The 22,770-nt window shown below is 45.1% G+C and overlaps 2 protein-coding genes and 1 long non-coding RNA gene across 4 annotated transcripts in view; 2 read left to right on the top strand and 1 right to left on the bottom strand.

Annotated features, from left to right (window-relative positions):
- Window positions 1–21,888, top strand: part of LOC123783922 (ribonuclease K3-like) — a 29,901-nt gene extending 8,013 nt beyond the window's left edge. Inside the window, exons 1-3 of one of the 2 annotated variants that reach the window (XM_087859081.1) lie at window positions 4,830–4,971; window positions 20,490–20,721; window positions 21,105–21,888. In XM_087859081.1, the coding sequence (XP_087715207.1) occupies window positions 21,110–21,565 (456 nt within the window). In that variant the 5' untranslated portion in view covers window positions 4,830–4,971; window positions 20,490–20,721; window positions 21,105–21,109 and the 3' untranslated portion in view covers window positions 21,566–21,888. Of the gene's footprint in view, window positions 1–4,829; window positions 4,972–20,489; window positions 20,722–21,104 lie in introns of those variants that run through there. The other variant, XM_087859082.1, reaches the window with a different exon arrangement.
- Window positions 294–6,308, bottom strand: LOC123783923 (uncharacterized). The gene is made up of 3 exons (XR_006777337.2): window positions 6,074–6,308; window positions 4,888–5,115; window positions 294–1,157 (listed from the first exon to the last, which is right to left on the bottom strand). It is a non-coding gene; the product is annotated as an uncharacterized LOC123783923 (long non-coding RNA).
- On the top strand, window positions 3,514–4,075 carry LOC123783921 (epididymal secretory protein E3-beta-like). Its single transcript, XM_045784919.2, has one exon. It carries the CDS (start codon window positions 3,534–3,536, stop codon window positions 4,020–4,022), a length of 489 nt encoding a protein of 162 aa, XP_045640875.1. The 5' UTR covers window positions 3,514–3,533; the 3' UTR covers window positions 4,023–4,075.
- Window positions 21,889–22,770: the final 882 nt, after the last annotated feature.

Genomic DNA, 22,770 nt, shown 5'->3' with positions numbered 1-22,770 from the left:
CGCCCCCACTTTGAAAACCATCTTTAGCTAAAGAAAATAGAAAGATGCTGGAGTTTGGGTGGGGAGGCCAATTATGGGAGGTTACCAGGAAAAGCCCAGCAAACAATGGTAGGGTTGGATAGGCATATTTAAGTCAGTGCCTTCCCCATTGGTAACAGTTTTTCTCTCTTTCTTTCTTTCTTTCTTTCTTTCTTTCTTTCTTTCTTTCTTTCTTTCTTTCTTTTTCTTTCTTTCTTTCTTTCTTTTCTTTCTTCCTTCCTTCCTTCCTTCCTTCCTTCCTTCCTTCCTTCCTTCCTTCCTTCCTTCCCTCCTTTCTTTCTTTCTTTTTCTTCCTCGTTAATAAGAGTTTCTTGTGATTCGCAGACTCATCCTCCTCTTTCTGGCACTAAGAGGGAGATACACTTCCAGTGGAAATTTCCTTTATAAATGTAAATGTTCCTCTAAGGAGGCTAACTTCCGCTCTGGTTTAGAGCTTCTCCTGTGTTTGTGGTTTCTTCAAATTCATCCTTCTGCCCCAGAGGTAATATTTGCAGTGGCAAACTCTGCTCTCCTTCCTGCCTCTCCGATACTAAGGTGGCCCAGGGAGAGACTCACCCAAGGCGGCTTGGCTAGAAGCAGCTGTTGAAGAAATGGGCTGATGGAAACATGTTCAGCTTCTCACTTTATCCACACCCTGCGCCTTTGACAACACACTCTCCCCTCTCCATGAAGATTCCACAGTCCACAGCTCCAGAGCTGGGTCATTGTGTTTTTTGTTTTTTCCACTGAAGTTCTCATTGAGCATAGCCTAGCCGGCTGGGCACTTGTCCCGGAAGTTTTTCAGAAGGTGAATTTAGGGGCTAGAGTTGACCATCTCCTGGCAAGTTCACATTACCCTTCCAGTGTGACCCCTCCCAGGGCCTTAACTTTCCTCTGTACCCAGCAATGAGTCTTTGATGTAGGACACCTTTGCTCCGGGCTATTCTCAGAGTGAACTTTAGGTGTTCTGGATGAGAAGACACAGGAACAGGTTCACGTAGGAGGGCTGTCCCCCACCCCCCGGGCTCCTCATCAGTTGGAGTGCTGGGCCTCTCACTACTCTTCCCTTCTTCACCGCCGCAGACCGCCCGGCTCTCTGCTCTTCAGGTCCACATACGGATTTCCTCGACCAGTGACACCTGAGTGTTGGAACGGAACGGGGTGAGTTCGAGTTAGGATTGGTGCTGAGGATGCTTGAGGGGAAAGGCCCAGAAACACTGGAAGGGGCCTCACTGAATTTCTACATGGAAGGGTTAAGACTGGAATGTGATCCAATTTGTAGGAAGCAAAGACCTGAATTCAACAGAGGATCAATCCCAGTGATACAGTCTCTCCCCACAACCCCTCCACCCCTACTCCCACTTCCTCCCCCAAAGTACATTGGGGGAGGCATAATACACTGCATAATAAATTGAAGCAGCTTGAATCCTGGTCTTCTATCCTGGTTAGGACCTTTGGGTGAGGTATAGGGTGGCCCAGGTGTGAATGTGCCTGTCTACTGTGCCTGACAGAGCACTTGACATGATAGAGGACAAAAAAATTTCCTTCTATCCTTCCGGATTCTTCCAGCAAGTTTTAGATTAAAGTTGACACAAGACAGATTTAATAGGAGGAAAAAGGCAAAGATTTTTTGTGCTCACAGAGGCCCAACAATGAAGTTGAGGTCCCAAAGAAGTGACCGAGGCAGGCAGTTTTCATACATTTTAAACAATGAGACAATAGATTCGTGAGGAATTGACAGGACAGAGAAAACAAATGTTTGGGTGTTTTAATTAGTAAGGAATTCCAAGCAGAATCTGGGCTGAAGTAGTAGATAAAAAAAAGCAAGAAAGTTTGGTTATACAGCTTTCCTGGCTTCAAAATCCCTCTCCCTGTGGGTGCCTGGTCACATCAGTTACTGGAACAGGCGACTCTTTTTTTTTTTTAAATAATATTTTTTATTATATTATGTTAGTCACCATACAGTGCATCCCTAGTTGTTGATGTAAAGTTCCATGATTCATTAGTTGCGTATAACACCCAGTGCACCATGCAATACGTGCCCTCCTTACTACCCATCACCAGCCTATCCCATTCCTCCACCGCCCTCCCCTCTGGAGCCCTCAGTTTGTTTCCCAGAGTCCATAGTCTCTCGTGGTTCATTCCCCCTTCTGTTTACCCCCTCTTTCTTCTTCCCTTTCTTCCCCTACCAATCTTCCTACTCCTTTTGTTCCATAAATGAGTGAAACCATATGATAATTGTCTTTCACTGCTTAACTTATTTCACATAGCATTATCTCCTCCAGTCCTGTCCATGTTGCAGCAAATGTTGGAACAGGTGACTCTTGATATCAGGTTTATGAGTTCAAGGCCCATGTTGGGCATAGAGCTTACTTAAAAAATAATAACAAAAAATCCCTATCTCTGGTGATAAGAATGTCTTTTTATTTCTTAGGGCACGGAAGGTATCATTCATAAGAGAGACTCAATTTCTGCTTTTGGGGGACAGAAGAGGGTTTCAGTGTCCTCGCACTGGCTGTTTTCCAAGTAGCTTCAATTCAACATAATAAATATGCCACTGGGACACCTTTTGGGGCGGCCTGTCCTGGGTCCCTACAACATTCTCAGAAGTGCTCTCACTTACATCTCTCATTAGATGGTCACGGGTCCATGACGCAGATATTCTCAGGCCCGTTTGTGAACACAGTGCTCAGAGAGCTGAGAACCAGGTTAGAGATGCCATAGGACCAGCTGCACTCCTTGTGGAATGAGGACAGAGAGCTGGTTTAAAGGGGAGACTTTTGCAAACAAATCTATGCCCTAATTATGACCAGAGTAGCTGCTGTGAGGGTAGTTTCAATCTTGTTGTTGATGGATGAGAACACTATTTCAAAACTGGAGATCCTGTATGACTGCATTCTGCACCACAAATCAAGATGATTTATGATTATGAGAATGAGGTAAATGGCCGCTGAGAAGTATGTGGGTAGTCAGAAGTGACAACAGGTTTCACACAGGCGTTGGGGAAGTGTTCTAAGGAAATCAGGGTCAGATAAACACCATTTTGCAGAATCAGTGGAACTGTAGCCTGGGGTTTGAGGGAACCAAAGCCTTCTTGCTTGGAAAATATCACCCAGGTCTTCACCTAACACCCTCATTCCCTTACGTGGGGCCAACCCTTTCCACTTCATGGCCACAGAGCTTGACCTACCAGTTTCTTTTAGAGCCGCGGCCTTCGGAGACTTGATCCGGACTGTTGAACAGTTAGCTAGAGGGTGACGGGCTCCTCAGTGCGGGTGGAAGATTGGGCAGACGGCAGCTGTCTCCACTTCTCAAAATCACCTTCACCTATTTGGGGGCATTTTGTGTTTGTCTCCCTCAGGCTCTAGCATGTTTCCAGTTCTGGTAAAGCTGATTCCTAATGACATAGATCCTCTTGGAGCCCGGGAACAAAGTGGTCAAATCGGGCCAAGAGCCTACGTCGGCAGGAGAGGAATTTCAAGGTGCAGGTCAGCTCTCGAGGCAGTGCCGAGCTAATGCTCTCCTCTCTCTTCCCCGTGGCCCCGCAGCTGGCTCTGCTGACTCAGATGGCGTCCTCCCTAAAGGTCCTAGGCCCTCTCTTGGCCCTGCTGGTTCCCCTCGGCGGGCTGCTCGTCCGCAGCCACAGCCCTTCCTGGAGGGAATTCAGGACACAGCACTACCTGAGCGCAAGCTGGAAATTCAGCGACTACAAATGCGACGAGCTCATGCGGGAGAGAGAAGCTCCCCAAGACAGGGACCACCACGTCTTCATCTATACCTCTTGGCACAAAATCGAGCAGATCTGCCTCAGGAAGTGGAGAGACCGATCCAGAAATGTGTACGTATGGGCCCAGCATCCCTTCAGAATACTCCGGTGCTACCAGGAGGGTAACGGGAAGAGCTACCGAGGGCACGGCAGCTACAGCTACGTGGAGTTCCACTGCGGCGGGGACGGGCACGTGGACGGCATAGAGGACATCCAGGTGTTAGACATCAAGACATAGAAAGTCTTCCCACACCCCCAGGCTCGAGTAGGGTGTCCAGTGCTGCCCACGTGGGAGCCCCTGCCTCCGACAACAGCCCTTGTACTCTCTCCTTTGCATGGATGTGCCCGTGTTTTCCACCTACGTAAGAGTCATGCCTCATCACACGCTTTCCTCCTGTCAAAACCACCTGCACGGTTTCTCTGCGCGAATTCCCTTGTGCGCTCGTTCATCTGATTTGCTCTCGCAGTTTTGTAAGATTAAGCTCTATGGCTTCTCTGTGGCTTCTCTGGTTTACTGAACCAGGGATGTTCCTGACATTCATTCTCCTTATACCGACCCGAGCAGAATGGTCCCCGCTTCCCTAAATAAATGGTATCATGCCAATGTGTATGACAGTCATGTATGTTATGTGTTGTGTGATTGGTGCAGGTGTTCCAGGGTGCGTGATGCAGATTATGCTTGGATATGATGTATGCAGAGTGTAAGGTTTAAGGTGCGTGTCCTTGGTCTCCTTCCTTAAACGTGTCTCTAAGCAAACGCACGCATTTTAGATAGGCGAAGGCAGTATGTTTCCCGAGGAATAATAAACTAAGTACAAGATAAAGGTAGAACTGAGATTATCTGATATTAATAATTTTCACTAGGCAGAGATACAGAGTGGGATATATGGCTTTAAAATGGAACCTTCAAGAATGGGTCTAAAGACTTATATTTTGTTGGAGGAAAGAGGAAGTAAATTGCAGAAGGAAAAGTTGAGGACACAAGTAAGTAACGTCCATGAGAATTCGGTTTGCTAAATGGGGAAGAGAGATACAGAGAAAGATAAACCTTGGCTTTCGCCTCGAGCAGGGATGGGGAGCAGGAACGCGAAACATTCAAGTACCTTGTGTTCTTTAGCCTCCTGCACTGTTGAATGACTCCGGTCTTGAAGCAGTTGGAGAAAAGTCCAAGGGCGCAACATTTTCAGGTAGGTGGCTGCATTCCTAGTCCCAGATGTCTAGCCCAAAGAGTAGCAAGGAATGTGGGTCGGTCAGCACGTTCCAAGAGCAGCTGCTCAGCTTTGCAATTTCTCAGTGCACCTGGGGCCGAGCAGACACTGGGGGGTGAGGACCTATAGTGAGTAACCAAAGACACAAGAGGTTAGTGTTGAACCAGCAGTTCTGTATCATTAATCAATTTACAGATGAGCAATACTGATTGTTTTTCTCAGTTCATAAAAGCTGCTTCAAAATGTATGGTGTGGAGCACCTGGATGGCTCAGTCTAAGTGTCGACTCTGGATGTTGGCTCAGGTCATGATCTCAGGGTCATGAGATCGAGGCCCACAACCCACTCTGTCCTGAGCGTGGAGCTTGCTTCTCCCTCTGCCCCCTGCCCCCTACTCTCACATGCTGTCTATCCCTCTCTACAACAATTAAAACAAAAACAAACAAACAAATAAAACCAAAATGTAGGGGCATCTCTTGTGGTAGCATAGTGTGGATGCCTATACTTATTTTCCAGAGTGCTCTATTCTGGTCTCCCACAGTAAGTTTTCACAACGACTTCATTCTAAACGGTCTAAAAATTCCTTGTATTAAAGGGTTAAAAGATGGTATGAATACCATAGGGAAGGAAAATGGATTTAAGCACAATGAATAGAATAGATTTGTGGTGCTGCTTGGGTTTTCGCACATCCACTTTCCCCATTTGGATAGCGACTGATCTTTTCCTTTCAGGAACTATCCCTCCCCGCTTGCGTACAGTATTGGTGGGATTAACCATCAAGGTTTCAAATCCCCTCTACTAAGTTAATTAATGGTCATGGGATTCAAGCTAGGCCAACCAGACTCTTTCCTGTAGGAGACCAGAATGTACTACCTAAAAAGATGGCTCTTAGGCACAAACATGATTTTGGGGTGATTATTTTGATAAACAGAAGACAAGGGAGAAGCTCTGAAAGCAGCCTATAAATTACGTAGTTACCAGTAAGGGACATTTATCATCATAGAGAACATCTCTATTCCTAAGGGTGTTTCCCTCTGTCTACTGACAAGATCACGATGACTGTAAATCACCAGAAACTCTTACCAATGGCGAAGGCACAGCCCTAACCCTGCATGACGGACCTTCCCTTTGTTTACCGCGCCTTCCAGGATGGAGCCTGCCTTCCCCACACTCTTCTTCCTTTGTTTTAGCTGAGGATGGTCTGTTCGCCCAAGGTCTCACCACCTCTTTGAGTGACTCTTCCTGATGTGAAGAACAAATCAAAAGTAATGTAGAAAGAAAATTAAATTTCCTTACGACGTGCAGCCCACTGACAAACACTTGGGACAGGCAGAGTGACCTTCTTCTAAGAGCTCGGCTGCCTCAATGTTAAATCTTGCTAGAGGAAACAGGAAACCTTAGCCTGACATTAGCCCAACCCCCAGGGTCCTGTCAGTCCCCTTTAACATACAAAAATCCCTTTGGACACTTCCTTTATCTCTGCCCCATCCAGGTTATCGGTTAGCAAGCATCCTCCAAGCCCGCGGCCCCCTGATATTCATCTGAAGGGTCTCATGACTCATGCTGTACCGGACAGTAGTAAATGAGCTCATCTGAGCACCGCTAGGCCTGCAAGGTCCTAAAACCCTTGCCTCCGAATTCCTTGGAGACTTGGGCTATCCCTAACCGCACCCCAACTTCAAAGTGTAGAGTCAGCCAATCCTCACAGCCGCACTGCGGCTCTTTCTGCCCACGGGTCCTGTCCCAGGACATTAATAAAATCACCATTTTTGCACCAAAGACGACTCTAGAATTCGTTCTTGACCGTTCGGTCCTGGTCCCCAGCATCCCACATTTTGCACCAATCCCTGCATCACTCCCATGCATACATGAGATATCCATGCTAACAAACTTCTGTTGGTTTTTCTCTTGTTAATCTGTCTTATGTTGTAAAGGCCATAGCTGAGAAGGAAGGAGAGAGAAAAAGATTGCTTCTTCCTCTTCACTCTTCTTAGAGTCTGAATCTCGAGCAGTGATGCCAGTGATGTGGGAACAAGGCCAAAGAAAAACTTAAATTTCCGTACGTCCTCCAGTGCATTGACCAGCGCTTGAAACCGCTAGAGGGACATTCCTGTGGGATCTCAGCTGCCTCCATGTTGACAATTTGTTAAGGACAAAAGGCCATCTTAGCTCAACATTACCCCAACCCCCCAGGATCCTGTAAGTCTATTTTAATATACAAAAATCCTTTGAGGGGGTGCCTGAGTGGCTCAAAAGCAGCTGCCTTTGACTCAAGTCATGATCCAGGGTCATGAAATTGAGTCCCATGTCAGGCTCCCTGCTCAGCAGGAAGTCTGCTTCTCCCTCTGCCCCTGTCCCCTGTCCCTGCTTTCTCTCTCTCTCTCAAAATTAAATAAATTAAGTCTTTAAAAAAAATTCACTTTGGAATCTTCCTTTGTCTCTTCTCCCCAAGGTATATATTGGCAATCATCCCCCAGGCATATGGCCCACCGGTGTACATCGGAAGGGTCTCGTGACTAGGGTTCGTTTAGACAGGAATAAATGACCTTTTCCTAACACTAGCGAGTCCCCTCAAGGTCCTGGAAACTTTCCTTCCAAAGTTCCTTAGAGACTTCCCCTCTCCCTAACCCCCTCTCAACTTGAAAGTAGGTCATGGCCACTCCTCAGGACCCCAGTGCAGCTCTTTCTACCCACGGGTCCTGTCCCTGCTTTCATAAAACCACCTTTTTGCACCAAACATGTGTCAAGATTTCTTTCCTGGCCGTCAGTTTCAAACGCTAACATCTTTCCCACGTCATCTACGTGGAGGGTGATGCACCCCAACACCATGAAAAAGACAGTCCTTCACTAGTTTGCCTACCCCCTTACCCTAGGGAGCTCCTTATCTGGCTCTTCCTCTGTCTCCTTTATCATATCCGTAGGAAACTGGTCAACCATCAGTGTTTCCTTGAGTTCTGTGCGCCACTCCAGCAAAGTAATGGAGCGAGCAAGGGAGTTGGCGGAAGGTCAGATTCATAGCCAGGCAGTCAGAAGCGCAGGGGACAAGCTGGACTTGCAACTGGCAGCTGGACTGGAGGAGCCTTGTGCGTTTGTGGTGTGTTTTCTCCTAAAGAACTGAAATCATGGAGCGTGAAACACTAAAGCCTGAGGGAAGGAAGCACTCAATGGGTATCAGGAAGTCATAATTTCCTCACAACTTCTTTGAGGAAGTTATCACTTCTTCTTTGTGCCTATAAGTAGACTTGATCTTCCTGTGTCTGCAGGAACACTGGCTTTAAACAGTGAGTTGGAGAGCGTGGGTCTCATCCACACCAGGCACGAGCAGTGCATCTTCCAAGCACTAGGTTCCCTGTCCTCTGTCCTGGGGCTTGGAACCCTTCCCTGCTGCACGCACCGCACGCGGCGCTGGCCTATCTGGCAGAGGAACAGCAGACCAAAGCCTCTGAGCCTGGCACTCACCACTGCCTCTGTTCTCAGCGGGAGCCCTAGCAGGAGACCTGGTAAGAGCAGAAGCCTGGGGGCTGGGGAGGGTAGAGCCGTGAAGATGGCCAGAAGGTCCAGGTCAAATAGATGGGGGAGAAATATTGCAGGAGGGAGGAGGGAAGAGACAAGTTTCTGGGCCAGTAAGTACAGGACAAAGAGAAGAATGGGACTTGCCAGTCAGAGGAACAGTCATCTTACCTCACATTCCTCCTCCCTGGGCTCCAGGTCCTTCAGAGAATTGTGAGACTCAAGTAGAAAGAAGATGATTCAAAAAACCAGAAAAGGACCAATGAAATCTTAAAAGATACACTAAAAGTCTAAATGGTTGTAGATAATAATTTTGCTCTTATGGCTTCTACGGCCCTTCTCTCATTTTTTTCCCTGTTCCTGCACAGAAGACATGATGCTGCATCTTCTGGGACCCTTTCCTCTCCTCCTGTTGCTGCTGGGATCATGGGGGCCAGTGCATCCACTGTGTCACTGGGGTCACCCCTCTGCCAGTGTTCAAACATTTATACTTCGGCATCTAAGAGCGGGTCCTCTCCAATGCAACAATGCAATGCGTCTTGTCAATCTTTCTAATCGGACTTGTATGCGTCAAAACACTTTCCTGCACGACATCTTCCGAAATGTGGCTGATACCTGTGGTTGGCCCACCAGGCCCTGCAAGAATGGTCAGAATAACTGCCACCTGAGTGCAAACCGTATTAACATGACTTACTGCTATCACACTGGAGGGAGGTATCCCAACTGTAGCTACAGAACTATTCCCCGGCAGGGGTTCTACAGTGTTGCCTGTGACCCTCGTCAGCCAGGCTTCGATGCCAATTGTCTGTTTCCTGTAGAGTTAGACTAAGAATGAAGTTTCCTTTATGTTCCTTCTCTCTCACTGCAGATTCTCTCATGATCTCTTCTGCCTTTTCTTTTCCTTTGTTAATTTCTGTGGTTCCCATAGAAGAAAGGAGGGGAGTGGGAGAATTAGAGTCCCAAGATGTCAGACCAGAGCTGGGGACAAAAACTAATAGGATTCTTTTCTGCTTTGGAGCTCTGTGTCTTTTAAAGGAAGGGAAAAGGGCAAAGAAAGACCCAGACCCCATATTTTAACCTTGGAACTTCTGCCAAGCTTTGTTGCATTGTGTTCACAGCAATAAAATCACTTTCTGCTGCACCGTAATGACTTTGAGTGTGTGTGTTTGGGCTCCCTTTCACATCGTTGCCGGCCTGGGGCCATCTACATTGCATTTGCGAACATTCTCAGGGGAACTATTTGGGCCCTAGGTGACCTTTGAGGTTATTCCTCAATCCAAGGCTTCTGACACTTCCCCCACCCCTGTGTCCTTGGGATGCTGCAGCAAGAATGTTCTTCATCCCTTCAAACTCTGCTCAAGGTTTTCACATATTTCCCTTGAAAAAATGGTCTATGTTTATTTGGCGGTGGCACGGAGAGCTCACAGAGTGTGCATAGTACATTCACACACGGGTTCTAACGCTGACAACCGATGCCTCCTACATCTTTACTGCTGGATTCCGTATTTCATCAGATAATGTTTTAAATATAAGTAATAGTAGGGATAATAATCCACTGCACCTTAGAATCAGTTCTCCCATGATCTATGGGAATGCAGGAAGAGAAGGTATAGATCAGGAAGAAAAAAAGCACTGGAGAACTAAAAACATTCCTGCCTTGCGTAAATACTGCACTATTATAGAAGTAATGGTGTTTCGGAACAGGTAGTGGATTCAGACACGGAATGACAGGGAAGAAATATCTGGTTGGGGGGCACCTGGATGGCTCATTGGTTAAGGGGGAAGCCTCTGCCTTTGACTCAAGTACTGACCTTGGGTCCTGGGTTCAAGCCCCTTTAGGCTCCCTGCTCAGAGGGGAGACTTCTTCTCCCTCTCCCTCTGCCCCTCCTCCTCCCCGCTGCTCCATCTCTCTGTCTCTCTCAAGTAAATAATAAAATCTTGAAAAAAGAAAAAAGAATTTGGGTGGGATTAAGAGTTTAGGTCCTAGGTTTGCTTAACGGAGGAATACTAACCGAGTTAGAAGGAAGGAGGGAAGCCACTGTGGGCAGGTGGTGCTAGTAAAAGCCACGCTGTCTTGAGAAGCTGCAGTAAGGAGCAGAGCAGTGAGACAGCAGATCTGAAGTTTTCTGTTTATTTAAGATTTAATTTTATTTTAGAGGGAGAGAGAGAGAGAGCACGAGCAGCAGGGGCAGAGGCTGAGGAAGAACAATTCCAAGCAGACTCCACGCTGAGCCCAGAGTCCCACTCAGGACTCGATCTCACAACCCTGAGATCAATGCCAAAGCCGAAACCAAGAGTTAGTTGGTGGCTTCACCGACTGTGCCACCCAGGCCCCTAGATCTGAAGTTTTCGAACTGAATTTACCCTTCAAGTGCACTTCTGTAAAATGATAATGTAACTTAATAATTATAATAGAATGCAGCGGGAGCTAGTAAGATCTGGACAAAGGAAGGCTGAAACAGTAGCTCTGAGCCTAGAGAGGGGACAGCTCAGAGGAGGGGACATCTGAGGACAGCCTGGAAAGACGGCTAAGTAAGCAAGCAGACGAGGTTAGAAAGAGTACTCCGGGGGCGCCTGGGTGGCACAGCGGTTAAGCGTCTGCCTTCGGCTCAGGGCGTGATCCCGGTGTTATGGGATCGAGCCCCACATCAGGCTCCTCCCTGTGAGCCTGCTTCTTCCTCTCCCACTCCCCCTGCTTGTGTTCCCTCTCTCACTGGCTGTCTCTATCTCTGTCGAATAAATAAATAAAATCTTTAAAAAAAAAAAAAGAAAGAAAGAGTATTCCGGGCAAAGAAACAACACACATAAAACTGTGAAGTGTGGAAATAGAATTTTTTCTAAAAGTAAACGTGGCTATCGTGAAAGTTTAAAAATAAACCCATGTCACTGAATAAACTCATAAATAAACCCCTTTTATTTGGCTCATTGATTAATAATGAAGAAATCGATAACATGTTAAAAATGGTTCAAATGTGATCTTGGTTTATAGAAATTTCTATTCTCTGCTGGACAAATTCAATTGCATTGCGGTGAACAAGATACATCTGCGTTATCACCAGTTTTGGACAATTTCGTTTGTATCCTGCAAGTCAAGCCAAGGTATACACCTCTGTAGTGTCTGTCCGTCCCCCGGGGATCTGCTAAACAACCCCAGCACCCCAGTGAAGGGACGCACTATAATCTCTGGTCCATTTCCAGGTCTTGGACAGTTTTCCCCTCCGCAGATATGGAAAACTTACTGCTCATACAGGAAAACATTTGGAGTTTCTTTTGACTGGTGTGGAAAGAAGAAGGAAGTCATAAGATATAGTCTGACCGAGCAATTGGATAAAAAGAAAAAGACTTTGCATGCTCGAATTGACCAATGGTTGGGAGCCATTTTGACAGGCAGGTCAGTAGCTCTGCAGAAACAATGAAACGAAACCTCACAAAGGAACGTGGAGCTCATCACGTAGCATCCGTCTCTGACTCCCTGTTCTGACCACTCACTCGTCAGATGCCTGACACAGAAGACCTCAGCGACCAGGAAAGAGGGAATGTTCTCTCAACATGGCTGATAGTTGTTGTCATAACTGCTGTTTGGGTAAGGATACGAAACTTCTGTTACTTCAGTGACAACATTTGGTACCATTACTTTTGCAATCAGCAAGCATATAAAAGTCTAGAGAAAAGGGGCACCTGAGTGGCTCAGTCGTTAAGCGTCTGCCTTCGGCTTAGGGCGTGATCCCAGCGTTCTGCGATCGCACCCCACATCAGGCTCTTCCGCTGGGAGCCTGCTTCTTCTTCTCCCACAACCCTGCTTGTGTTCCCTCTCTCGCTGGCTGTCTCTGTCAAATAAATAAATAAAATCTTAAAAAAAAAAAAAGTCTAGAGAAAGGAACAGCCCGAATAGCAGGCCTTCGCCCTCATCCCCTTCCAGCCAGGCAGGACTGTGGAGAAGACACAGGCATGTTTCAACAGAGACCCCACAACGGACACATCAATGCCCTGAACTCGCTTCAGGATTGTAGGGCTGGAACAAGGGCCAAGACAGCCACCAGGGTCCATTCCCATCACAGGGAGCGCCTGACAGGGTTCAGGACATGCTACCCCAGAATATGGCCACTTGGCAACTTGAATCTTTTCAGCTGAAGAAATCTGAGTAATGACAGGTGCGGGAAGGCCCTTCTGACCTTCTCCAGAAGCAGGTCATAAAACCCTCATGGGAGAGGGTTTCCTACACCCAGAGGAAAGGAGCGCCCTTATCTCCAGAGATGGAGAGACATGTGAACAAACGTCTTGCTAAGTTTCTCCCCATTTACTACGCTTAGCTCATACCCTTTGTTCTATCACACCTTTCCACCACTTCCCACCCTCCATCAAACCTAGCACACAAACACTCAGGTTTAAGCACTTCTTTCGGGCTTCATGTCCTTGGGAAGGCTCCCATGTCACCTCAAACCTATGTGAGATAAATGTGTGTGCTTTTCTCTTGTTAATCTGTTCTTTTGTTATGGGGGCCCAGCTGAGAATGTAGAAGGGTAGGAGGAATGGATATTTTCCTCCCCTACACTGGTCAGATTTGGGATAATTTAAGAGAGAGGGAGGAGAGGGAGACTCTCCAGGTGTGTCCTCCCCAGTCTGTCTTGCACGGTACTTGGGGTAGCAAGACAGTCATTCAGCTGCCTGAATTAAGACGAAGGGGAAACTTGGTTTCTGGAATCAGGCAGAGGCCAGTCTTGAGAACTTGGGGACTGGGTGAAAATCAGTGTCAGCTGAGAAAAATGGGTCTCCACTAGGAATGGGTGTGCGATTCACCGTGGAGCTCATCAAATCCCGGCGTGGTTCCCAAAGATTCTGTTTCATGAGGCCTGGGATCTAGGCATTCTTAAAGTTTCTTAGGCACTTCTGATGTGAGGCCAGGGTCGGAAACTCCTGCCTAGGCACAGGGGTAATCTGATACTGTTTTCCTCTGCTGGTGGGCTTGGGGTGGTATCAGACTGTGGGACTGCAGAGAGAAGGGGGATATCCTAACATCTGTGGCTGTAGAATAGGATAGATGAGCGCTAGCAAACAGACAGCTTGTTTTCGTTTTTGTTTTGCCTGTTTTGTTTTGTTTTTATCAGTAGGCTTATTCGTTCACAGCAGCTTTAGGTTTATAGAAAAATTCAGTAGAAAGTATAGACAATTCTCATACGCTGCTCCCTTCCCTTCTCTCCTACCCCCACAACCCACGGTTTTCCTGTTATTAACATCTTGCATTAGTGTTGTACTTTCTCTAGAACTGATGAGCCAATATTGATTATTATTAACTTAAGTCCACATTTAATTAGCATGAATTCGTTGCATTATATAGTTCGAGGGCTTTAGACGAATGCATAATGTCATTGTAGGAGAGGAAACCTTTTTCCTTGGCTCTCATGGTCTCTGGCTGGGTCTGAACATTGAACTGAAAATGTAGGAGAAAAGCATAGAAATTTGATTAAATTTTTACATGTACGTGGGAGTCTTTCACAACGGAATGAACACCTGAATAGGTGACCGGAGCAGGAAGCTTTTATACCTCTTAGACAAGGAAAAGCACATTTGTGAAGAATTCACAAGATCAAGGTGTTTGATCTATGGGTTGTAGCGGTGAAGAAGTAACTAGAGAGAAAAGGGTTAGGATTTTTTAAAATTTAAATTCAATTAATGAACATATAGTGTCTTATCAATTTCAGAGGTAGAGTTTAGTGATTCATCAGTTGCATACAACACCCATGCTCATTACATCACGTGCCCTCGCATCATCCAGTTACCACATCCCCCATCCCCCTCTCTTCCAGCAACCCTCAGGTTTTTTCCCCCATAGTTAAGAGTCTCTCACGGTTTGTCTCCCTCTAATTTCGTCTTATTTTATTTTCCTCCCTTTCCCTATGATCCTCTGTTTTTTCCTTAACTTCTACATATGAGTGAAATCATATGATAATTGTCTTTCTCCGAATGACCTATTTCACTTAACATAATACCCTCCAGTTCCGTCCACATGCTGTGGCAAATAGCATGACTCTTTTTAATGACTGAGTAATAAACCATTGTATATACACACCACCTCTTCTTTGTCCATTCATCTGTCAAAGGACATTGGGCTTTCCATGGTTTGGCTATTGTAGACATTGCTGCTATAAACATTGGGGTGCAGGTGTCCCTTTGAGTCACTATGTTTGCATCCTTTGGGTAAATACCTCATAGTGCAATTGCTGGGTCATATAAATAGGTCTATTTTTAACTTTTTGAGCAACTTCCATACTGCTTTCCACAGTGGGCACACTAGTTTGCATTCCCACCAACAGTGTAAGCAGTTTCCCCTTTCACCGTATCCTCGCCAACATCTGTTATTTCTTGACTTGCTAATTTTACCCATTCTGACCAGTGTGAGGTGACATTTCACTGTGGTTTTGATTTGTATTTCCCTGATACCAAAGAGCTGTTTTTCATATGTCTGTTGCCATTTGTGTATCTTCTTTGGAGAAAATTCTGTTCATGTCTTCTGCTCATTTCTTGACTGGATTATTTGGTTTTGGAGTGTTGAGTTTGAGAAGTTCTTTAAAGATTCTGCCTTTTAGCTGATTAGACATTTGCTAATATCTTCTCCCATTCTGTCAGTTGTCTTTTAGCCTTGTTCACTGTTTCCTTTGCTGTGCAAAAGCTTTTTTATCTTGATGAAGTTCCAATAGTTCATTTTTGCCTTTGTTTCCCTTGCCTTTGGAGAAGTGTCTAGCAAGAAGTTTTTGCGGCCAAGGTCAAAAAGGTTGCTGCCTGTGTTCTCTTCTAGGATTTTGATGGTTTCCTGTCTCACATTTAGGTATTTCATACATTTTGTATTTATTTTTGTGTATTCATTCTTCTACATGTGGCTATCCAATTCTCCCAATACCATTTGTTGAAGAGACTGTCTTTTTTCCATTGGATATTCTTTTCTGCTTTCTCGAAGATTCATTGACCATAGAGTTGAGGGTCCATCTCTGAGTTTTCTCTCCTGTTCCATTGATCTTTGGGTCTGTTTTTGTGCCAGTACCATACTGCCTTGATTACAACTTTTGTAATATAGCTTGAAGTCCGGTATTGTGATGCCACCAGGCTTGATTTTTTCTTAAATATTTTATTTATTTATTTGAGAAAGAGAGAGAGAGAATGGGAGGGGTGGGAAGGAGAGGGAGAAGCAGACTCCCTGCTGAGCAGGAAGACTGATGTGGGGCTCCATTCCAGAACTCTGGGATCGTGACCTGAGCCGAAGGCAGATACTTAACAAACTGAGTCACCCAGGTGCCCCTGGTTTTCTTTTTCAACATTCCTTTGGCTATTCAGTGTCTTTTCTGGTTCCATACTAATTTTAAAATTATTTGTTCCAGCTTTGTGAAAAATGTTGACGGTATTTTGTTAAAGATTACATAGAATGTGTAGATTGCTTTGGGTAGCATAGATATTTTAACAATATTTGTTCTTCCAATCCATGAACATGGACTGTTTTTCCATTTCTTTGTGTCTTCCTCAATTTCTTTCATAAGTGTTCTATAGTCTTCAGAGTACAGATTATTTACCTCTTTGGTTTGGTATATTCTTAGGTAACTTATAGTTTCCTTATGCAATTGTGAACGAGATCGATTCCTTAATTTTTCTTTCTTCTGTCTCATTGCTAGCGAATGGAAATGCAACTGGCTTTTGTGCATCGATTTTATATCCTGCCACGTTGCTGAATTCCTGTATGAGTTCTAGCAAATTTTGGTGCTGTCTTTGGGGTTTTCCACAGAGTATCATGTCATCTATGAAGAGTAAAAATTTGACTTCTTCTTTGCTGATTTGGATGCCTTTTATTTCTTTTTGTTGTCTGATTGCTGAGCCTAGGATTTCTAGTACTATGTTGAACAACAGTGGTGATAGTGGACGTCCCTGCCATGCTCCTGACCTTGGGGGAAAAGCTCTCAGGTTTTCCCCATTGAGAATGATATTTGTTGTGGGCTTTTCATAAATGGCTTTTATTTTTTTTATTTTTATTTTTTAAAGATTTTATTTATTTATTTGACAGAGAGACAGCCAGCGAGAGAGGGAACACAAGCAGGGGGAGTGGGAGAGGAAGAAGCAGGCTCCCAGTGGAGGAGCCCGATGTGGGGCTCGATCCCATAACGCCAGGATCACGCCCTGAGCCTAAGGCAGACGCCCAACCGCTGTGCCACCCAGGCGCCCCCATAAATGGCTTTTATGATATTGAAGTATGTTCCCTCTATCCCTACACTGTGGAGAGTTTTAATCAAGAAAGGATGCTGTATTTTGTCAAATGCTTTTTCTGCATCTATTGAAAGGATCATATGGCTTTTGTCCTTTTTTTAATTAAAAAAAAGGTGTATGACATTGATTGATTTGTGGATGTTGAACCACCCTTGCAGCCCAGGAATAAATCCCACTTGGTCATGGTGAATAATCCTTTTAATGTACTGTTGGGTCCTATTGGCTAGTATGGTGGTGAGAATTTTTGCATCCATGTTCATCAGGGATATTGGTCTGTTATTCTCCTTTACAGTGGGGTCTTTAACTGGTTTGGAGATCAAGGTAATGCTAGTCTCATAGGAGTTTGGAAGTTTTCCTTCCATTTCAATTTTTTGAAACAGCTTCAGAAAAATAGGTATTAATTCTTCTTTATTTTTTTAAGATTTTATTTATTTATTTGAGAGAGAGAGCAAATGATACACAGAGAGAGAGAGTGAGCGAGAGAGAGCACAGGAGCACGAGCTGGGGGAGGGGCAGAAGGAGAGGGAGAAGCAGACCCCCCACTGAGCAGGGAGCCCAACTTGGGGATGGATCCTGGGACTCTGGGATCATGATCTGAGCCAAAGACAGATGCTAAACTGACTGAGCCATCCAGGCGCCCCAGTATTCATTCTTAAGTGTTTGGTAGAATTCCACTGGGAAGCCATCTGGTCCTGGACTGTTGCTTGGTGGGAGAATTTTAATTACTGCTTCAATTTCCTTGTCAGTTATGGGTCGGTTCGGGGTTTCTATTTCTTCCTGTTTCAGTTTTGGTAGTTTATATGTCTCTAGGAATGCATCCTTTTCTTCCAGATTATCTAATTTGTTGGCATATAGTTGCTCATAATATGTTCTTAGAACTGTTTGTATTTCTTTGATGTTGGTTATGATCTCTCCTCTTTCATTCATGATTTTATTAATTTGGGTCCTTTCTCTTTTTTTTATGATAAGTCTGGCTAGGGGTTTATTGATCTTATTAATTCTTTCAAAGAACCAGCTCTTAGTTTCATTGATCTGTTCTACTATTCTTTTGATTTCTGTTTCATTGATTTCTGCTCTAATCTTGATTATTTCTCTTCTCCTGCTGGATTTATGGTTTATTTGCTGTTCTTTCTCAAGCTCCTTTAAGTGTAAGGTTAGATTGTGTATTTGAGACTTTTCTAGTTTCTGGAGAAAGACTTGTATTGCTATCTACTTCCCTCTTATGACTGCCTTTTCTGCATCTCAAAGACTGACTTGTGCTTTCATTTTCACAGGTTTCTATGAATTTTTAAAATGATTCTTCATTAATTTCCTTGTTGACCCATTCATTCTTTCATAGGATGCTCCTTAAGCTCTATGTATTTGAGTTCCTTCCTAATTTTCTCTTGTGATTGAGGTCAGGTTTGAAAGCACCGTGCTCTGAAAACAGAAAGGAACAATCTCAATCTTTTGGTACCAGTTGAGACCTGATTAGTGAAGCAGCATGTGATCTATTCTAGAGAAGTTTCCATTGGACTCGAGAAGAATGTGTGTTCTGTGACTTTAGAATGAAATGCTCTGAATATATCTGTGAAGTCCATCTGGTTCACTGTGTCGTTCAAAGCCCTTATTTCCTTGTTGGTGCTCTTTTACATAGATAATCTGTCCATTGCTGTGCCTGGGCTGTAAATTCCAATAATAATATTATTATTGTATTATTATCAGTGTGTCCTTTACATTTGTTATTAATTGGTTTATATAATTGGCTGCTCCCAAGATAGGGGCAAAAATATTTACAATTGTTAGAACTTCTTGTTTGATAGATGAAAAGGGTTAGTATAATGAGGTTTGTTTGCAGATTCCTCTGGTCCCACCTCTGGCTGGTAAGAGTTTGTCTCCAGGAAAAGAACTTATTCCCTGCCTTTAGGCAAACAAGGGAGAGCCTTTTCTGCAGTTACTGATTCCTATCTGCCTTTGGTGTGAAATGATTTTTATGTCAAAAAGACAAACCAGACTATGTCAAGTTCCCTTCACTGTGAACAAGGAATATCTCATTTATTTAGACTTTCATTGATTCCTTTCATCACAGATTTGTAGCTTTCCTCATATTGATCTTCCTTATACTTGAGTAGTTTCACATGTAGATACCTCATTTTTCTTTGGTGGTAATGTAATTTTTTTTAAGATTTCAATTGCTTATTGATGGTATATAAGAAAACAATTGAATTTTTTATATTAACATCGTATCTTGCAATTTTGCTCCAAAAAAGACATCATTTGTATCCTGTAGATAATTGAAGACCTTAAAAGCGAGAGTGTTCCACTATTCTACTTATGCTCAAGAGTACTAATCTGGAAGTGATACGTAGAACAGATTGGAAGGAAAAGAGGCTAGAGGCAGGGAGTCCCTGTAGGAGACTTTTCTGTGAGCCCTCCAGGAGACAGTAAGTTTCCAAATAAGGGATTTATAGCACCAATGGAAGAGTAAGAACAGATTGAAGAAGCAAATACCTAAACTGGCCCTTCTCCTTCACGCCTCTGGGTCTCTTTGTTACCAGATTCCAACTTGTCCATGCACCCAGTGTGCAGTAAGCCGAATTCTAAGACACTGGATTTAAAGCAAAGACAGCTTTATAGTCAAGAGGGCAGCCCACGGAGAAAGCAGGGGAACATTCCCAAAGCTGCCTTGCCTGTGAGCTCAGGGACCACTTATACACATGAGAGGAAGAAAAGGGGTTTCTTGAACCTCCTTGGGGAGTCTTTGAAGCAATGTGGAGGTGAGCATTCCTGCGGACAATAAGGCGCCATGTGGGACCTGGGATCAGATACATCAAGGCAGATGTTACTGTCTGATCCCTGTTATGTTTCTACAGTCAGTGGGTAGACTCGGAGTAGGAGTAAAGGCAAAATTAGTGACTGATCGTGCATGAGGTTTAGAGGTATGCCAAACAAGGGCACCTGGGTGACTCAGTCAGTCGAGCTTCTGACTCTTGATTTCACTTCAGGTCCTGATCTCATGGGCGGTAAGACTGAGCCCTAACCAGACTACACGATCTGTGGGGAGTCTACCTGGATATTCTCTCCCTTTACTCCCCCATCCACCTGTGATCTCCATTTCTCTTTCTCTCTCTCAAGTAAATAAATATTACAAAGAAAGAATGAGTATATAAAACATAATTAAGTAAGGAACAACACAGCCTAGACCTAAGTACCTAATGCAACTAATACAGGTATAGTTTGCTTTCAAAACGGGTCCAGGAACCAAGCATCTGGCTTCCTCGTCACACGCAGCTCCCTCTTTGGGGTGACCTTACCATCCTCTTCGCCTAACTTCTCATTAATCCTCAAACCTCAGTTCAGGTGTGTGGCCTTCTCTCTCCCAGCGCCTCACAGCCCCTGGGGTCTCCTCCACCACAGCCAGAGAGCTGTTCGCAGTTATTAATATGCAATGTATTTGTCTATTTATCCGACCGTCTCTGTCATTAGATCATGAGCTTCTGAAGCTGAGAAGCCCCGTATCTGGCCCAAGAAACGTGCACATGAATGAGTAATTCACTCAAGTCTGCTGTTGCAACTCACAACATTACCAGGTACGTGACTATTTTATCAAATATACATGGTGTGTCCTCTCCTGAAGAACTGAAATCATAGAGCTCCAACACACTGAAGCTTCAGACCAGGAAGGAAGTTCTCCACCCATATCAGGAAGTCATCACTTCCTCAAAACTTACGTCTATAAGTAGGGTTGCTCTTCCTGTGTCTGCAGGGACACTGGCTTTAAACAGTGATTGGAGAGCGTGGGTCTCATCCACACCGGGCACGAGCAGTGCATCTTCCAAGCACTAGGCTCCCTGTCCTCTGTCCTGGGGCTCGGAACCCTTCCCTGCTGCATGCACGCGGCGCTGGCCTACCTGGCAGAGGAACAGCAGACCAAAGCCTCTGAGCCTGGCACTCACCACTGCCTCTGTTCTCAGCGGGAGCCCCAGCACGGAGACCTGGTAAGAGCAGAAGCCTGGGGGCTGGGGAGGGTAGAGCTGTGAAGATGGCCAGAAGGTCCAGGTCAAATAGACAGGGGAGAAATATTCCCGGAGGGAGGAGGGAAGAGACAAGGTTCTGGACCAGTAAGTACAGGACAAAGAGAAGAATGGGATCTGCCAGTCGGAGGAACAGTCATCTCACCTCACATTCCTCCTCCCTGGGCTTCGGGTCCTTCAGAGAATTGTGAGACTCAAGTCAGAAAGAAGATGGTTTAAAAAACAAAAAAAGGACCAATGAAATCTTAAAAGGCACACTAAAGGTCTAAATGGTTGTGGGTAATAATTTTGCTCTTATGGCTTCTACTACTGTCCTTCTCTCATTTTCTTCCCTCTTCCTGCCACAGACGAGATGATGCTGGATCTTCTGGGACCCTTTCCTCTCCTCCTGTTGCTGCTGGGATCATGGGGGCCGGTGCATCCACTTGGTGCTTGGGCTCAACCCCCCACCAGGGCTCAATGGTTTCAAATTCAGCATATAAGTGGAGGTCCTGTCCAATGCAACAATGCAATGCGTCGTGTCAATAATTATACTCAGCGCTGTAAACCTCAAAACACCTTTTTGCACACCTCCTTCCAGAACGTGGTTGCTACCTGTAGTTTGCCCACCAGGCCCTGCAAGAATGGTCAGAATAACTGCCACCGGAGTGCAAATCGTATCGGCATGACCTTCTGCAATCTCACTGGAGGGAGATTCCCCAACTGCCGCTACAGCACCACTCCCCAGAACCAGTTCTACACTGTTGCCTGCAACCCTCCTCAGCCGGGGGACCCTCCCTATCCTCTGGTTCCTGTCCACTTAGATTAGACTAAGGTTTCCGTTACTTCCTCTCTCACTTGGTGCAGGTTCTCCTATGATCTCTTCTGCTTTTTGTCCTTCGTTAATTCCTGTGATTCCCATAGAAGAAAGAAGGAGGGGAGTGCGAGAATTACAGGGCCAAGATGCAAGACCAGAGTTGGGAACAAAACCAAATAGGATTCTTTTCTGCTTTGGAGCTCTTGTGTTTTGATGTAAGGCAATACGGAAGAGGCAAAGAAAGACCCAGGCCCCATATTGTTAATCTTGGAACTTCTGCCAGCTTTGTTACATTTGTGTTCACAGCAATAAAATCACTTTCTGCTGCATCGTAATGACCTTGAGTGTGTGTGTTTGGGCTCCCTTTCACGTCATTGCCGGCCTGGGGCCATCTTGATTGCATTTGCCAGCATTCTCAGGACCCTAAGTGACTTTTGAAGTTACTCCTCAATCCAAGGCTTCTGCCACTTCCCCCACCCCTGTGTCCCTGGGACTTTGGAGCAAGAGAGTTCATCAGTCCTTCAAACTCACTCTTGGCTTCGACATGTCTCCCTTGAAACCATGGTCTATGTTTATTTGGCGGTGGCACGGAGAGCTCATGGAGTGTTGGAGTACTTTCACACACGGGTTCTAACCCTGACAACCGATGCCTCCTACATCTCTACTATGGTTTTTGTATTTCATCAGATAACATTTTTGTTTTTTTTCAAGATTTCACTCGTTTATTTGACAGAGAGAGAGCAAGAGCATAAGCAGGCAGAGTGATAGGCAGAGGGAGAGGGAGAAGCAGGCTCCCCACTGATCAGAGAGCCCAAAGCTGGTCTAGGTCCCAGGACCCTAAGATCGTGACCTGAGCAGAAGGTAGATGCTTAATAGACTGAGCCACCCAGGTGCCCCCAGATAATGTTTTAAATATAAGTAGAAGTAGAGATAATAACCTACTCTAGTTTAAAGTCAATTCTCCCATCATCTGTTGGAGTGGATGAAGAGAAAGCATAGACCAAGGGGGGGAAAAAAGCACTAGGGGATTAAAACATTCCTGCCTTACCTAAATACTGAAATATCTCAGAAGTAGTGGTGTTTTGAAACAGATAGTGGATTTAGACCCTGAAGGACAGAGATGAAGAATTTGGCTGGGGGACACCTGGGTATCTTAGTGGGTTAAGCTGTTAAGCCTCTGCCTTTAGCTTAGGTCATGAATTTGGGGTCCTGGGTTC

The sequence above is a fragment of the Ursus americanus genome, chromosome 35 (genome assembly GCF_024610735.1).
Source record: "Ursus americanus isolate L20-20 chromosome 35, mUrsAme1.1.p, whole genome shotgun sequence".
Classification (NCBI taxonomy): domain Eukaryota; kingdom Metazoa; phylum Chordata; class Mammalia; order Carnivora; family Ursidae; genus Ursus; species Ursus americanus.
The sequence above is the reverse complement of the archived record's forward strand: the minus strand, read 5'-3'. Positions and strand labels throughout refer to the sequence as shown.